Here is an 18,927-nt window from a genome sequence, read left to right as displayed (position 1 = left end):
GCAAGTCTCCAGAGGAAGGACGCACCACCAGCAGTCCTATCCAGCCATGAAGCCTATAAATCAGCTCACTTTTATAAGACACTGTCATTTAAAAATGAATTTCTGCATATACACACACACACTCACACACACAAAGACATAACACACTAGTGATAAATATAGTCAAAGAAAAAGAGGATGTAAATTTGAGAGTAGAGGGCCATGGGAGAGGTTTGAGGGCAGGTATCTGGGAAAGGCTGGAGATGGAAAGGGAGAACAAAGTGATGAAAGTCTATTTAAATAAAAAAACATTTTTGAAGTATAGCCCAGGCTAGTCTTGAATTCGTGATCCTCCTGCCTTTGCCCCCTTCAGGAAATCCAACCGGCATGCACCACAACTGGTAGGTGCATGAGCTGGCTTTCTGGAGCCTATTACCTATGGTGGAATGCCTTGCTCAGCCTTGATGCAGTGGGGGAGGGGCTTGGTCCTGCCTCAACCGAATGTACTAGGCTTTGCTGACTCCCCATTGAAGCTCCTACCATTTTGGAGGAGGGGATAGGGGATGGGTCGGGGAGGGGAAGGCTGGGGGGAGTGGGAGAAAGGATGAGAGGGGGATCTGTGGTTGATATGTAAAATGAATAAAAATTTTCTTTAAAGAAAAGAATAAAAAATAAATTAAAAAAAACTTTCAGAAAAATAATTTTGAAAAAAAATGTGGGTGTGCAAAGGAGGCTGTAAGATAGAGAGAAAATGTCCATCAGGAACATATAAAAAGGTGACTCGGAGAAAATCAACCCTTCCTCTTTATGGATCTAAATTTTAATTCTTTTCTTACTTCTGTGAAAAAATAAATTTAAGTTATTAGAGTCAGACATGGTGGTTCACATCTCCAGCACATGGAAAGCTGGGCAGAGGGACCACTGAAAGTTCAAGGGCAACCTGAGACTCAGAGTAATATGTTGTCTCAAAAACAAAACAATTATGATTTTATAGGTTATAATGTAGCATGCAGAGAAATGATTGAGCTTGTTTAAGGTTATATCTAGTGATAAGGAAAGAGAAAAAGTTTTATGCTTGGGTGTGTATTGCCTGAGTTGATTTTCTTTGCCATACTGCTTTCCAGCATCTATGCAGACAATGCGTATGCTGCACAATTGTCCTCATATTTAGCAGAGTTGCTGCAGGAGCAAATGGAAAGCAGGATAGTGAGCACAAAGGAAATGCGGAGGCACGCCCCTATTTATTACTCACTTGGTAAAGGGTGTTATAAGCCAATACCCTCAGTACATCTGTTTTCTAGCTTCACCATCCCAATAATAATCACTCTATAACCTAAGTGTGAAAATGTCTATGTAATTCTTAGAATTGTGCATACATATTGTCTTATTAAGGATAAATGGAAGGAAATGTTACAGGCATATGAGGAATAGATATGGGGGAAGCTATTCCTGTGGACATATGAACATGCCCTAGGTAAGTTTTCTGAGGACAAAATGTTCCCACAATAATCATTATGGGTAAGAATCTTACCATCCATGATGGTGAATATGTTAACACCTTCAGGACACCTTGCAATCAAATAGAAAAACTCTCATTTAAAATACATGATATTTATTACATAAATATGAATGTGTTCATGTATGTGTTCATTTAGAAATCACACATAAATGCAAAATAAAATTAAGGCAGATTTTTAAACATCTACATTCTGGTACCTGATTTTCTAAAAGAAAAGAAAACACGTATTTCTTCTACCATTTAACTTCAGTGTTTCTTTTCCTTTACACTGCTGTTGACCTACTATTAGATGCAACATGTTCAGAGGTGTAGGATGCTCTCGACTTCTCAAGGATAGAGAAAGATGACCTCAAATGGGTATGAATTTCTCACAAGAGGATAAAGAGATCAGACCAAGACACAGAAAGTAAGGAATTCACTTTATTGACTTAGTGACTTCAGAGGGATTAAGAATTCTTAGTTATCAGCAATGGTATTCGCAATCCAGTCCACATAGTTGCAGACCCTGGTGTACACACCAGGGTTGTCCTTCAGGGCACAGCCATAACCCCAGGAGACAATGCCCTGGAGCTCTCCATTGCAGACCACAGGGCCACCAGAGTCACCCTGGGGTGGAGGAATACAGTGATTAAGGAAGGGGCACGTATAAGAAGGACCACATTCTTCTGACCTGAAGATGCTGTTCTAGCCTCCCTGTGTCTCCATTTGTTATCCTATCCTCTATTCTCACTAAAGTGTTGAGATGACACACAGAATAGACCTTTTCACTTTCCCATGGAACCACTACAGGAAACATCATGACCCATACACCTGGGCATTCCACTTCCACTCCTGGGAAAACAAGGTATTTATTTGAGAAGGGAGCCAATTATACCTGGCATGAATCTTTGCCTCCCTCAAGGAAGCCAGCACAGACCATGTTATTAGTGATCCTTCCAGGGTAGGAGGTTTCACAGTCAATCTGCGGCAGCAGTGGGGCATCCAGGCACTGGAGTAGGTCTGGGTGGTTCACTATGAGGAAAGGGAAAAAAAAAAGAAATGTGATTCTGACCAGGCTATGGATCAACATCCCAGTATTGTCCACTAGGTGAGCCTTGGAGCATTCTTTAAGATACTAAGACCCAGTAAGTAACTTTGATTCTAGAATAGTCATTATTGATGTCCTTCCTGGAAGTAATAATAGCACTTTCTACATCTACACTGTTTACATTCTGGGAACCATATCATTCAGTGTATAAATTTCTCTTCTACCCACCATGGAACCCTGTGTGTACTGGGTAGTGGCAATGTACTTGCCGATTATAAGCCAATGACTTAAGTTTAGAAACTAATTTGGCTCTGGAAAGCTGTAGAGAAAGTAGATGAAGTGTCTTACCGCCAAAGCTCAAGGTATCACCCCAGCCAGAAATGAGGCACTGAGTGCCAGCAGGTGCACAGTAGGTAGGCAGAGCTACAGTGGCCACTCGGGCATTGAGGGTCACAGGGGAAGCTAGCTTGATCAGCATGATGTCATTTTCCAGGGTTTTCACATCAAAGTCGGGGTGCTTGATGATCTTGGAAACAGTGACAAAGTGTTCATTGCCCTCAAGGATGTTGATGTTGTGCTCTCCCAACCTCACTTGGATGCGGCTGTTGGAAAGAGAAGCATGCTAGACACTTCCTCTCCATTACCTCAAATAGTCCAGAGTAATTAAACTCTTTTTGCTGAATAAGTTTGGAATGGGCGGGAGGCCTAGTTTAACATCACAGATGTAACAGACATGTGGTGTACAAGTACCACTGGAAGATCCAATTCCTTTCTGCTTCAAAGACAGGTAATATGACTGAGGTGAAGGACTGCAACTGGAGACTACTCATCAACCTACTGCTCCCCTTTGGATGCAAGCCAGCTCCTGTATCTTCATTCTTCCTCTGTGCCTTTGCAAAGTATAAACTACGCTAAATCTTCTGCCTGGGCTACAGATAGAGTTCTAGGACAGTCAAGGCTGCACAGAGAAAGCCTATTTCATAGAAAATAAACGAACAAACAAATGAAAATAGCTTTGTCCATCTAGCTGTGTCATCTTAAATCTTGCTATGAATTTTAGCTTTTTGAATTAGAATCTCGATGATTCAGATGCATATTCAGGTGAGATAACCTCTGGTACAGAAATTGACACTCGGTTTTCTCAATATAGTGAAATGAATTAAAATAGGAAGTTTAAAAAAGCTTACAGATTGTCCACACTCTTGAAAACTCTGTGTTTATCTCCCTGTTACAGGACTCAGTGTAACTATGTGAAAGTCTTTGTGTGACTTCATGTTGGTTCCTTCAACCCTAAAATCAACTTTCCTTGCTTTTGTTATTCGTATCCTTGATTTACTTTGGATGTTTCTGCAGTTTGAAAGACTTCCCATTCTGTATCCTTATTCTCTCCAAACTCAGGAAAGAAGTTGCAGTCAGCAATCTCTTCTCTGACTTTTCCCATTCACCTGAAAACCTCAGCTGATGCCTGATATAATCCTATCCCCCTGGAAACACTAAAAGTGTGTTCTGAAAAGCCAGCACCCATCACTTACTTCTTATAGCAGTGAGCTGCAGACACCACCCATTGATCATTGGTGAGGGAGCCTCCGCAGAAGTGGTAGCCAGAGTTCAGGGATACCTGGTAGGGGACAGAATCCTTCTGGCAGGTGTATCCTCCAACGATCTTATCGTCAAAAGGGAAAGCAACTTAAGTAGAGAGAAGAAGAGAGAAGACAATTCATCAGGGTGCTGGAAACTGGAGCCCTCAGTCCTGCGCCAGCCTTAAGCTAATTAGGTATCCTAACTAAGTACAATAATCAAAGACAAAAATGTAACAGTGGGCATATAATGGGTTGTGGTTTTCCATAATACAGAGCACTGTGGGACAGTAGAAAGATACTCTGCAGGCGACAGTATTCTGATGGGGTACAAGGAACAGGGCAATGGTGCTCTCAGCATATAGGAACAGGGCACAGGGATGGCTGTCTGATCCACTACTTGCTTTGATCTCATGTTTATCATTCATTGACACCCTGTGGCTAACAGAGTTTAAGGGGATTAGCATAGTTGGAACTATCTTGGAAAATACCCTGGGTTTGTAGAGCTCAATGTACTCACATGCTTTTACAGCTCGTCTGTATATTAAGGTAAAAATAGAGAGCAGTCCTTATGTAGGATATAGGAGGGAATGTTATTGCTCAAGATCATTGATTTTTAACCTTGATTGCATGTTTATGTCATGTATATGTATATATGCATATATTATGTATATATATATATGTATATCAGAAATATCATTTCTAATACAAAGTGACTGTTCCAGACACATACAGTTAGAATTTTAAGACATTAATTCCCAGTATAATGGAGCTTTGAACATTTCAAATTGGAAGTATTTGTCTGTAAAAATAGCCATGGCTGAGACAGCCCCAAGCTCTTAGGCCTAAGCCGGAGACCTTCTGGTTCATTTCATGGAACCTCCACATGCCTTCAATTTCTAGCCTCTTTGATCACATAATAAATGACAGTAGAAGGGGTAGGAAATGTCAAGCTTACAGAGAAGCCAGAAAGTTTAGAAGCAGAGCTCTGTGGGAAAATAGAGCACATAGGAGTGCAGACAGGGTGACATAGCAGCTTTAGTGGTGGGGTTCATGGCCTCTAGGAGAAGAAGAGCAGGACCTGGGTTGAGGCGTGGAACTCAGGAGCAACTCCCACAAGGGCCAGTAAAAGGAGTGCACTCATGTAGCCGAAGGTAGTGAGCATTTGGGGAGAGCCTGCATTTATACTCTGCTGGAGGGAGGAGGAGGTACTGAGGGGAGGGCCCCCACTGCTCCTATACAAGCACACTTGTGAGTTCCCCTTCCCAGATCTTACATTATCTCTACTCTATTTGTCCACTCTGTGGGTAGGTGAGGAACATGTGATAAGGAAACTTTTCTTCTTGGTGTAGAGAAGGAGAGCAGCTGATTCTTGGAAGGAGGCTGGGTTGTAAAAATAGTAGAAATGTAGACCTTCTCTGCAGCTGGCCCTTCTTAGGATGATATAAAGAGGTTAGGTGGTAGAGAATGGTCATGGGCCAAGATATATTCCTGCCTTCATGGAATCTTATTTTATTTATTTTAAGGAAGCCCTTGTATTGGTAGATAGGTGGATATTGAGAGACCTAGAACCCCATGAGAAGAAAAATATTGTATCTGGATTTAATAACTGTGAGCTGATGATTCTCATTTCTAGAATAATTCATCATATAGAAAGGTCATATCTAAGGGCTTTGGTAATCAGAATTAGAGTATGAAGCAATATGATGAAGGGAGAATTAGATATGCTCTGTACGTTCACTCGACTCTCCTTTCTAACAGGGCTCATACACAGCAAGTGCTTTGAAATGTGAGGGATGGAGTTTGAATAGGAACTTTCTCAGATGTGTTCCAGAGACAGACCAATACTGCATTCTCCTTTCCTCTCTGTCATAAGCCCTGACTCTCATTGTTCATGTTTTTATGGATCTAGTTTCAGCATCTTCATGGTTGTATTAGCAATCTTCATTAAAGATTAATACTTCCCTATCTTTTAGATGCAGGTAGTTTGAGATAGAAGTCCATATTTCACATTAGCTCTGTGGAAGTCCTTGAACAATGGTCAGTCTGATTTCTGTTCAGATAATTGCCTTCAGTAGAGGCAGGAGTCATGAATTGACTCCTACATTGACCAGGAGTCATGAATAGGAATCAATATTAAAAATATAGGATTCTGATATTCTACACACTTTCTTTCAGTGACAGAATTATAATAGACATAGTTCAAAGTAAACATTCCTGTAGAAGTTTCATGAATGAGTTCTAACAAAAATACTAAGTCCCAGCCTTGAAATTTATTAATACCTAACCTACCCAGAAGAAGTGTACTGAAAAATGATATGTGAGATTATATGTAATTTTAGCATATAATTTGAGGAACTGTGTTATAGGATCTAGTTACTTTCTTATTAGTCTGATGTCAGTGTTGTTGAGGGACAAGAACAAGGAAAGTTCATGACTGAATTTTCCAAACTGTAGAAAATAAATGTTCTAGAGTTGCTGAGCAGAGTGGGAAAATCTGAGTTGAGAATCTTGTGATCGGTTTTGACACGTGATACCCACTATCAGAATGACCTGGGAAAACCACCGTGTGAGACCTGTTAAATAGCTTCTGTGCCCATCCTTGGCATGACTGGCTCAGCTACACAACAGAGTTGGTACTCAGAGCTCTTACCTCTGAACTCTGACTATTGTTAAATGGCTCATGGAGTCCTGATTAAGTGGAGTACTATTCTATTTCTAAAATGCCTCACAGTTCTTCAAGACGTTTCACACAAGAGTCATGCACTACATTTCTCATGCATGGAGCCTCACTTACCTTTTAAAAACTGTTTTATGGTGAAGTATGAAGAAAGGAATTGTGTCTAATTAATAAGGAAGGTACATTGACTCACATGAATTCATTTATTTGCAAGAAACTATATATAGCCACATATAACAATAAAAGCAGAGACCATGAATTTTAAGAAGAAAGGGGAAGGAGAAATGTTGTAGTTATATTATAATCTCAAAAATAATTAAAAGCAAATAATCTTTTCCTTATTCTTGAGATTTCATAGATTTATTCAAAAAGAAATACGATCACATTTAACCACATTTCTCCCTTATAACACTTTATTCCCCACAGCCTGTCTCTCCCCCAACTTGATGCCTTTTCTGATAACTCACTAAGTCCAACTAGTGCTGTCCAATATGCTCAATGGATAGAAACAACAAAGTAAAGAGTAAAATTATTGCTTTCTTGTAGATGATATGATACGATACCTATTAAACACTGAAAGACCTTGGCAGTAATTTCATGGACATGATAAACAGCACCAAGTATCATGATAAAATCAACATGCAAATATCAGTAGCCTTTTCATAAAGCAATAAACAAACTTGATGAGAAAGAAATCAGGATAAAAACTTCATATACAATAACATCCACAAAAACTAGTGATATCTATCCATGAAGGTAAAAAAAATCTATAATAAAAATGATAGAACATTAAAGAAAGTAATCTTAGAAAAATTGTATTACCAAAGTTGATTGGCACAGTCAATTTAATCTCCATCACAATTCTAAGGCTATCCTTCAAAGAACTAGATGAAACAAAACTAAAATACATACCAACCTGAATGGTCAAAGTAATCCTGAGTAGAAAGAAAAAAGCAGGTAACATTACAGTACCCATCCAAGTCGTGATACACAGTCATCGTAACAAAAAACAGGCTAGTACCAACAAAACCTAGATATGTAGATAAATTTAATAGACTAGAAGACTTATAAATACACCCACATAGCTACAGCTACCTGATCATTACAAAGGTGCCCAAAACACACTCTTTAGAAAAGATAACTTCCTCCAGAAATAGTGCTGGGAAAAGTATACCTAAAAGGAACAGAAAAATCAGAAAATCCCAAAGCTCAGACATCTGCTGCTAGATAATGTCCTCTAGACATGACATGGAAAATGCACCCATGTAATGTCAACCACATTGTTGCCTGAGAAAAATCAGCATTATGACAACATCAGTTGACATGCCAACATAGATTGGTGAAATTCCATGTGGTCCAATATCTGGATAAAGAACTATAAGTAGTCAAAGGCTATGGAGAGACAAATAAGCAGTTTCCTACATGGACAAGGTTCTCCCTGATTTTTCTAGTTCCAAATGGTCAGCCAAGGACACATGTACATATGAATAATGGTAAATTGACTTGATAGGTTGCTTATACATGTTTTCATATATACCAGCAAACACATATACATACATACATACATATATGTGTACATATATAATTTAAAAAGAGATCATGGATTTCTAAGTGATAGTAGAGTTGAGGGGAGGAGGAGGGAGTGATGACACATGAAGTTTTCAAAAAGAAAAGGAAAAGAATATACACAAAGAAAAGAATAAATGTAGATCTCCATCTCTCACCCTTGACAAAATAAAACAAATTAAAAATGGTTCAAAGACATTAACTTAAGACTTTGAAACTTCTAGATGAAAACAGAGAAAGCATGTTGGTACATAGGCATTCACAAGGACTATCTACAGTATTTTGATATTTTGATTCCAGTGATTATCAGATTCAATAACTGAGGAATTAATAGCAAGAACAGCTAAATGGAACTGCATGAAATTAAACATTTCTGCACAACAAAGTAAATGCTTGAAAAGGACTAGCCTTTGGGATGAGAAAAAAAACTACATATCTTAGAGAAGATTAACATGTAAGATTGATTAAATAAATCTAAAAAATAATTCACTACAACCCAAATCATCAAATTAAGTGTGGACACTGAAGAGAATTTCTTAAATGATGGAAGTACAAATGACCAATAAATACATGGAAAACCTCAGCATCCTTAGCCAAAAATAAAAGACAAGTAAAAGATTTATTAGAATTCTGTGTTACCTCAGTCAGATTGCTTGTCATCAATAAATAAAAAAATTCTAACCCTGGTAAGGATTATAGGGGCTATCATTAAGTACTGGTGCTGAGAGAGTATAAACTAGTACAGCCATTATGGAAATCAATATAGATATTTCTCAAAAAATTAAAAATAGATCTACCATATAATCCTATGATATTAATAACAGGTATATGCCTGATTAAAGCATAGTCAGCAGACATTGATGTGTTGGAATACCTACTGCTTAAAATGGTAGTTTTCACAATAGCCAAGGTTACAATCAATAGATGAATAAAGGGAATGTGGTGTATATACACACCAAAGTGTTACTCAGTCATAAAAGCAATGTAATTATATCATTTGCAAGAAAATTAGTCAAACTGGAAATTGTCATATTACAAAATTATGCCAGACTCACAAAAACAAATACTCCAATTTTCTATCATATACAGAGTCTAGATATTTACAAAATGACTTAAATTACAATAGGGTCTATTCTGAGTCCTGTCAAAGAGAAAAAAGAGGGATTCTATGAGCAAATGCATCAGGATCATGACGGGGAAACATGCAGGGACGACCAAACCAAACTAGAGGGAACTCACGGAAAGTTGGATCAATGGCTGTAGAATCTACATGGGACTGGACTAGGCCCTTTGCATGGTGAGACAGTTGTGTAGCTTGATCTGCTTGGGAGGCCCCCTGGCAATAGTATCAGAATCCATTGCTGGTGCGTGAGCTGGCTTTGTGGAGCCCACTACCTATGATGGGACACCTCGTGTGCAGCCTTGAGGCAGGGGGAAGGACTGGGACTTGCCTCTACTGAACATGCCTCCCCATGGGAGGCCTTGCCTTCTTGTGAGTGGGAGTACAGGGTGGGTTGGGAGGGGAGGCTGGGGGGACGGGAGGAGGGAAGAGGGGTATCTTTGGTGTGTAAAATGAATGAAAAAAATTTCTTAATAAAAAAATTGTATATGCTAATTACTAAGAAAAATATTTTATTATTTTATGTGTATGGGTATTTAGTTTGCATGTATGCATGTACCTGTGTGTACAATGTGCTTTCCTGGTTTCATGGAGGCCAGAAGAGGGTGCTGGAGCCCCTGGAACTGGAGTTGCAGATGGTTTTAAGCTACGAGGGTCTTCTGGAAGAACAGCCAGTGCTCTTAATTGGTGAGATATCCCTCCAGTCTCCACCCAAAATAATATAATTTATTTTGTATATATCTCAATTCTACCACAACTAGGTCACACATTAATACTGCAAACACTTCAGCTGAAAGAACATAAAAATAAATAAATAAGTAAATAAATAAATAAAGCAAGCAAGCAGTAAATTAAGCAATGAAATAACTCCATATGTGTACATCCCAATTATGTAATATAAGGAAAAGGAAAAACATGATTCATCAAAAATTAACTAACCCTGCAGTAATGGCATCTGGTAAGAATTAAGTTAGATGAAATCCCAGACAGAGAACTCAGAAGAACGATTAAAATGGTTATAAGTAATTTCAAAGAAGTCCAAGAAGAAAATAAGCCTCTCAATAGGAATATGAACAGCTGAATAGAGAGAGGAAAGTGATTTAAGATAATAAAGGCAGAATTAAAAAAAAAAGATAGAAATATTGAAGAAAATCAAACCTGAAATTCTGGAAAGGAAAAAAAAAAGCATAATCAAATACAAAGCTCCATGGAAAGTCTCATTAACAGAATCGATCAAGGAGAGAAGAGAATAGCTGGGCTTAAAAACAAAGTAAAGGAAATAGAAAAATCCAACAAGGACAAAAGTAAAAGAAGGAGAAATGTGAAATCTCCTATGATTTGCTAGGAAAGGATCAAATGTAGAGGTTATTGGTCATAGAAAAAGAATCTCTATCTAAAGACATAAGGGGTAGGTTTAGGGGGGAATGCTGGAGGGGTGGGAGGAGGAAAGAGGGGGATCTGTGATTGATATGTAAAATGAATAAGAAGTTTCTAATTTAAAAAAAAAGATTTTTTTCAGAAGATTCACAATATTTCTCAGAGTTAAGCAAATACAACAGATACAGGAGGCATATAGTTCATAAAACAGACAAGATGGGGAAAGAATCTTCACTCATTATAACGAAACACTAGATAAATAGGAAACAGAAAGTGTGTTAAAGGTAGCAAAACAGAAACACCAAATCACATAGAAAGGCAGGCCCATCAGACTAGTAGTAGACTTCCCAATTAAAACTTTCAAAGAAAAGATCTATTTTAAGTCTTGAAAGGAAAATTTGGCATCCCAGACTACTACAGTCAGATGATTTATTTATTATAATTGATCCTAGGAGCCCCTAGTGGTTCTCACCTTCCTAAAGCTGTGACACTTTAACACAATTCCTCATGTTGTGGTGACCCTAACCATAAAATTGTTTTCACTGATATTTCATAACTGTAATTTTGCTTCTGTTATGAATTATAATGCAAATATCTTTGGTGATAGAGGTTTGCAAGGGCAGTTTTGACCCACAGATTGAGAACCACTGCCCTAGAAGATATAGATGTAAGGGATAGAGATATAGCTCCATGATGTAATCATCAACAGCTTGAGGAATTACCATAATCCTCTGAAACAAGCTCAGAATAAACAAATGGTTGGTCAAATCAAGGGAGAGTTAAAATCCAGAAGAAACTAAAAAACACACATCAGAGAACAGTTGCACACCAACAGTCTGGCTAGTACCTGCCTCTCATTTAAGCGACTCTCCTAGCAGGAAGAGATTCATTCATTCTGGGGAGTCTACATTTAGGTCCCGTAAATGTTAACGCAACTAACCAAAAAAAAAAAAAAAAAAAAAAAAATCAATCAATCAATCAAACAAACAAATTAACTAACACAGAATGAAAATAAGGACTTTATGTCAAAGGAGATGAATGACAGTTTATAGCTTACTCTAGAGCCAGCTATGAGTGACCATGGTTCGGAGCATAGATTCAGTTAGCCAAATTCCATCTTCCAACGTGGTAACTATTTCTTCATTTTTTTTTAATTTTAAGATCAAAGAAAGTCATAAGTCAAGGCTCTTTTCAAATATGTTGCTGAAACTTCAATGTAATGGGTTACAGTTAATTCCAGAAACCTCAGCTATAAGCCTTAGATGCTCTGACGACATTCTTTTTTTTGTTTGTTTGTTTTTCGAGACAGGGTTTCTCTGTGTAGCTTTCGGCCTTTCCTGGAACTCGCTTTGGAGACCAGGCTGGCCTCGAACTCACAGAGATCCGCCTGGCTCTGCTTCCCGAGTGCTGGGATTAAAGGCGTGTGCCACCACAGCCCGGCCTCTGATGACATTCTTAACTTCTGAGTTGTTGGAAGCAAGCAGACTGCTTAGTTAGTACATTTCAAAAGGTTTACTCATTGTCACAAGGTGGGTAAGGAAATACTATTAAAAGATAGTCCAAAATTAATTGTAGTTGGGCTTTGAACTTCAGCATCCCAACAATGCCACATCTTTGAATTCTAACTAGTTAATTATCCTGTAAAATAGTCAGCATCACATGTTCCTTCTTTCCAGGGAAGTTCATTCACAGTTTCAAGGAAGCTTCCAATAAAACTTCTAAAAGAAGACCAGAGAGATCTCACAATGGGTACCATTGTCAAAATCTATGGTGGGTAGCTAATCAGAAGGTAATGTGTGATGCTGTAAGAGTGAAGCTGACACAGTCAAGACCCTAGCAAGCTGCAGATGCCATGAGTACAGAGCAGCATCTAAGGAAAGCTGGAGGAAGTGATCAGAGCTTGACCAACAGAGAGGTCACATGGGGTTTAACCAGAAAGAATGGGCTGCCCAAGCCTTTTGGAGTACACAGTTGACTTCATGCCCAAATAGGCCCAAATGCTTGACCTTGGAGCTATTTTCCCTTTTTTAAGTAACTCACGTTAGGTGTTTAGTCACAGTGATAAGAGGGACTATAACACCCTCATACCACCTTCCTCTGCTTCCTGTTTCCCACCTTGAACTCAAAACCAATGTGAAAGTTTCATATTGAGAAGATATATTTGAATTTTTTTTTTTTTTTACTATTTGGCTTTCTAGAGCTTGTTTTTGATGTATCACATTCCTTCCCCACTATCTCTTATAATGAGAATGTATACAATGTGATTTTATGTGTGGGAAGTACATACTTTTAGTTTTTTTGCTGTATTAGGTCTTATAGAAAAAAATGTCTTGAGTCTCAGAAGAGATATTTGTCCTGGGAGTTTGAAACATTGTAGACGTTAGGATACTTTGAGATTCACTGAATGTCTTTGAATGATAAAGCATTAGTCATTGAAGGCCCTGGGTTGGAAGATTATGGTTTGACTATGAAATACCTCACCCAAGCTCCTAAAGGAGGTTCAGACTTTCCAAAGGCACAGAAGCAACAGACCTAGAGACTGACAAATGAAAATTCTGGATCTGTGATCCAAAATAAATATTTCCCTTTTTTAAGTAACTCACGTTCAGTCACAGTGATAAGAGGGACTATAACACCCTCATACCACCTTCCTCTGCTTCCTGTTTCCTACCTTAAACTCAAAACCAATGTGAAAGTTTCATATTGAGGAGGTATATTTGAATTTTTTTTTACTCCTTACTCAGGCACCATTCATCATAGAGGGGTGAATGTAAAGGATTAACAGTTACAGCATTCTGATTATTAAAGATTGACCGTATGGTATAATGAAAGGGTGAATGTTCACCTTTATACAACAGTCACTCTTTTTACTCACTTTTTGGCTTGTTGGGACTGCTTAGATGAATTGAGACTAATGAAGAGTAAGCTAGAAAAATCCAATGTAGGTTCCAGGAACTGTTTTTATATTGACTGTTATAATGGAAACAACTGTGACTTCTATGAAATGCACAGTTTAATAGTTAATGTATGTATGTGTGTGTGTATATATATATATATATATATATATATATATATATATATATATGTATATAATATTCTGATTATATCACCCAGTAAAAATTGGGGTTAAATTCAACCAGTCAGCAGCTTCTTCCATTTGACTTTGTTCGTAAGATGTATAGACTGCCATACATTTGGAGGACAGAGAGCTGGTAAATTCATCTCATCTAGGTGTAAAGATTTGCAAGCCCCATAGAAGAATTGTCCACCTGCACTAGTACAGTTCCAACAAGAAAAACTTGTGCGTTAAAATCATTGTGCTTGAGCTGGTTCTGGCTTTGCCTGTCCAAACCCATAACATCTGCTCTGTTTCACAATCTTGGGAAAGCCAGCTGAGGGGAAATACACAATTGTTACTCTTAATCAAATACTTAGCTTTGCTCAAATAAATACTTTTTAGAACTTCCCTTTGAGAACAACCTTGCTAATTTTTTGTTTATTTGGAAACAGAGTCTCTAAGAGTGCCTAGTATACTCATATTTACAATTCTCCTGCCTCAGCTCCTGGGTGCTAATGCTGGGTTTACAGCTATGTCTCCATGCCTGTCTAATCTCCTATTGGCTTAGATTACCTAACTTCAGAAGAACATGTAAAGTTTTTTATATGAGGAAATCTACCACTGCTTGATAAATTTTCACTTTACTTAAGTTATATTTACTTAACAAATATTTACTGAATTCCTGGTGTGTTTCCGGGCTTCTGTGCTTAAAGTGAACAAAATAGGGTCTTGTTTTCATTGAACTTATATATTCATATGTGACTGAAGTCAGAAAATAAATAAGTATAACTAATTCTATATATCATCTATCTGTCTACCTAACTGTACATACTTTGTTTTAAAAATAGTGATTAGGCATTCTTAATGCAGGGTAAAACATCAACATGATGTGGTTTTCAGGGTGTGTGGATAGGGAAATAGTCTTTGGGGAGACAATAGTACAATAAACACTTGTATAAGAAGTAACAGCCAGGCAGTAGTAGCACACTCTTTTAATCCCAGCACTTGGGAGGTAGAAGCAGGCAGATCTCAGTGAGTTCAAGGCCAGCTTGGTCTACAAAGCAAGTTCCAGGACAGCCAGGACTACACAGAGGAACCTTCTTTTAAAACAAACAAACAAACAAAAAAAAGAAGTAACTAAGAAAAAGAAGGATAAAAGAAGCCTTCCTTATTCTATCCTGAGTAATAAAAACATACCAACACATACACTCACTTTTCTATAAAATAATTCTGTCATCCAGCATGTGAATAATTACCCTTTCATTGGTTTTGCTTATAAAAACATGAAGATATGACTATGGTGCTCAATACGGTAAAATATATTCATAAATGAAAAAGTAACATTGGAATGCAATAATTTTAAGAAATATTACTAGGTTAACAGAACAAATTCCAAATAATTATATCATGTGATCTGATTTTATTGCAACTGGATAATTTCAATATTTCTCATTTTAATAATCTGGAATGAATGTAATTAAAATAACAAATACAAAGAGAAGCAACTTTATAATAAATCAATTTCTCTAATGAAGTATGGTTTCTAATGTTGAAAAAGGAACTGATTGTATCAAGCTGCACTAATGTTAGGGATCTATATACCACCAAATAGACAGGTGGTATAATAATGTATTGGCACTGCACAGATTGCTCATGTATGCATGGGTATATTTAGCCTTAGGAGATGACATGCAGTAAAACCTCTCAGCTGGAGAGTGGCTAGGACATGTTTTAAAAATCTAAATCCCTTAATGTTACCCACCTTCTCCAGCTAATCATGAGAACATCTTGAGAATCAGTATGAACACAAGACACTGGGACATACTTGATTTCTAAATAACAGAAGCATTATATCTTCTTGAGTGAAAAGTACTACCAGGCCAATGAAATAAGCTAAGGATAGCACATCAGTGGAACTAAATCTTGAACTGGGTTGAGTGACTGGAACTCATCTTTGTGTTAGTACAAGTTGGGAGGGAGATGCTAGGGCAGAGAACTCTGAGTCCAGGCCTTATGAAGATCAATCAAAGCCTCATCCTACACAACAGCCGTGGCTTGAATACTTTAAACATTCTCAGAGTGCCACAGATATCAATGAAAACAACTGCTGCTTGAAAATGTCTCTCACAAAACATGCCTTAGATGCTGTGGTGGGAGGAGATATTGAAATAGGTGTGCATTAATTAGGCTGACTTGGTGGGAGCAATTTGTGGGTGGCTCCTCCACATGCATTCATTCTGGCTGGGAAGATGAGATGAAGGTCAGTCTTCAAACAATTCTTTCTGGTTTAGTTTATTTGGATGTAGTGGATATAACCACTTGCCCCCTCTCCCCTGACAAGCTTGACTGTAAATGTCAAGCTTGAGAAGATAGATCTATCCTTTTTCCAATAAGAAAGATATAGTTCATTTTCATGGTTTTCTCCTTCTCTGTACTTATTGTATTCTCCTTCAGCATTACTTCTTTTAAAAATTTTTGCTTTTTGCTGGACAGTGGTGGCACATGCCTTTAATCCCAGCACTTGGGAGGCAGAGCCAGGCAGATCTCTGTGAGTTCGAGGCCAGGCTCTTCTTCGAGATTCTGGACAGGCATCAACATTACACAGAGAAACCTTGTCTCAAAAAAAATTTTTTACTCTTTAATTATGTGTGTGTTTGTGCATGTATGAATTATACTGCCATTCTGGAAAGCAAGTGCCCACAGAAGCCAGAAGAGGGCATCAGATTGCCTGAAACTGGAATTAGAGGTAGTTGTGTGTAGTGGGTAGCCATTCCAGCTTTGATCTGGAAGTTCCAACCCCCATTCAGGCTTCAGCAACTGTCACGCCTACAAGGCAGGGCCAAGGGAGGACCCTGGAGACCCGAGATTGGGCTGGGCCAGCTCTCTCTCTCTGTTCCTGGACCCTGGACGGTGGAGGGTGACCGAGCAGAACTCCAGAGAACACAGCTGGACTGCAATACACCTTCCCCAGACCCCACGACCTACCTATCCCTTCATTTGTAAGTTACCCACTAAATAAATCTTCCTTTTAACTCTGTGGAGTGGCCTTAATAATTTCACCAATAGTTGTGAGCTGCCAATGTGGGTGCTGGAAACTGAACATAGGTCCTCTGCATGAACATCAAGCACACTTAACTGATAACCATTTCTCCAGCAACAGTGTCACTTCTTATATGTTTATCCCAGCTACCTTTCTACTCCTTGTTTTCTTCTGTATTTTCTCTTTTACCAGGTTGTCTTCCATTTAATTGCTTAAATATAAAGAATTTCATTCTCTTTATGTGTAACTCTATGATTTTAAATAACTATCATAGTTACTTTATTTTCAAACACTGATGTTGGAGTTGACATCTCCAGTTGAGTGTCTGGTTGTTGTTGACTGTTTTTGTTACTGGTGGTGGCTTCATCTCCTCCGAGGAGTAGTGGTGATCTGAACACCAAGAGCAGTATTCTCATTAGGAATACCTCAGGAAAAAAAAAATAAGATATACAATATAGCATTCAAATAAATAACAATGTAAAACCTCAAATTATATGAAAAAGGCAAGAATATAATAACTCTAAAAGTTTTCAACACCTCAATAACTAAATTCCATTCAATTCAAATGATTTAAATATGGATGAAGACTTCAAATATTTCATTTTTAAAATTAGTGGTGAGCTCAAAGAAAATTTAAAAACAAAAAAAAATGGGTGAAGTAAAATATTTGTTTCATAAACTTAGGTAGTAGGTTCAGCAAGGAAATTATGATCCAAATGTGGCTAAGATATTTTGGATAGGGACAATTTAAAAAATTTAATAGAAGCACTGTGAAAAGAGAGACCAACAATGAAGATGAATCAAGAAAGAAAACAAATAAACAATAAGGTTCTGAGCACAAGGATAAGGAAAACATCCTTGTGCTCAGAACCTTATTGTTCTGACAGAAATGAAGGACACGAAAACAGAAATTATGACCACAAGACTCAGGAACTTGGGGCATGATCAAAAGACAAAATTTAGGATACACAGGGGTACCTTGGATTTTGAGATACTAACCAAAGTAAAAGATAACATATTTTGTGGATTTATAGCTAAAATTTTCCAAACCTACAAACTAAGTAGACATTCAACTACAAAAGGCACTATAAAATAAACACTTTCACATTCTAGTTAAAAATATTAAGAGTACAAATGAAAGAATATTTTACATAATAATAAGAAATTTCTGAAATACAGAAACCTTATCTCTGGTCTCTCTGCAGAAACCCTAAAATCTACAACACAGATAATAGCGATTTTCCAGCACTAAAAGGAAATACCTGCCAAGTAATACTACTATATCCAGCAAGGCTATCCCTTCAATTTTATGAAGAGACAAAACTTTGCAATATAATCACAGACAAAAGGAGTGATTCATGATTACTGCTCTACCATTTCAGAAAATATTTAAGAAAATATTTTTCACAGATGAAGAAACTCACAAACAGGAGATCTAAGGAAAAATAAAATTTACAGTTAGTTGAGAAGTGAACAAATTAGTAAGTAAATCAAACACAAACTCAACTCAGTAAACAAGCAAACTTTTAAGATGAATTTGGTAAAGGAACATATTTTACAAGACTGGGATCATTACAAGATTTCTCCAGGGAGAAATACAACAAAATCACAAGAATCATCAAATACTCATTAATAATAACCCATAGGGTAAATAGTCTTAACTATCCACTTCAAGATGTAGGATGGCAATTTGTATTTGTATGGAAGAAACACACCTAACTGGAAAAGACAATCAGAAACTAGAAGTGCAAGGATGAGAAAGTGTGTATAAAGTAGTGGACACTGGAAAGAAGCAGAAATAGTTACATACATACCTTCATAGTAGACATCAATGAAAATTTTATCAGAATAGTTAAGTTACATCACTACATATTAATAAAATGAATAATACACCCCAAATATAAAGCAATTGTAAAGATACACACACTTAACATTTGTGAATTTAATTTCATATAAAAGTATCTATTGTGTATAAAAGGACAAA

At 37.5% G+C, this 18,927-nt stretch overlaps 1 protein-coding gene across 3 annotated transcripts; it reads right to left on the bottom strand.

Moving 5' to 3' along the window:
* Positions 1–1,904: 1,904 nt before the first annotated feature.
* Positions 1,905–8,062, bottom strand: LOC131906828 (trypsin-4-like). Of its 3 annotated transcripts, none has more exons than XM_059257633.1 (5): positions 7,695–8,062; positions 4,058–4,211; positions 2,874–3,127; positions 2,373–2,509; positions 1,905–2,104 (listed from the first exon to the last, which is right to left on the bottom strand). In XM_059257633.1, exons 1-5 carry the CDS (start codon positions 7,756–7,758, stop codon positions 1,955–1,957), a joined length of 759 nt encoding a protein of 252 aa, XP_059113616.1. In that variant the 5' UTR covers positions 7,759–8,062; the 3' UTR covers positions 1,905–1,954. The 3 variants fall into 3 exon arrangements, with proteins under 3 accessions (XP_059113616.1, XP_059113615.1, XP_059113617.1); XM_059257632.1 differs by having other exon boundaries at positions 7,699–8,062; XM_059257634.1 differs by having other exon boundaries at positions 7,957–8,059.
* Positions 8,063–18,927: the final 10,865 nt, after the last annotated feature.

Source organism: Peromyscus eremicus, chromosome 3 (assembly GCF_949786415.1).
Source record: "Peromyscus eremicus chromosome 3, PerEre_H2_v1, whole genome shotgun sequence".
Classification (NCBI taxonomy): domain Eukaryota; kingdom Metazoa; phylum Chordata; class Mammalia; order Rodentia; family Cricetidae; genus Peromyscus; species Peromyscus eremicus.
This window is presented reverse-complemented; position numbering and strand designations above follow the sequence as displayed.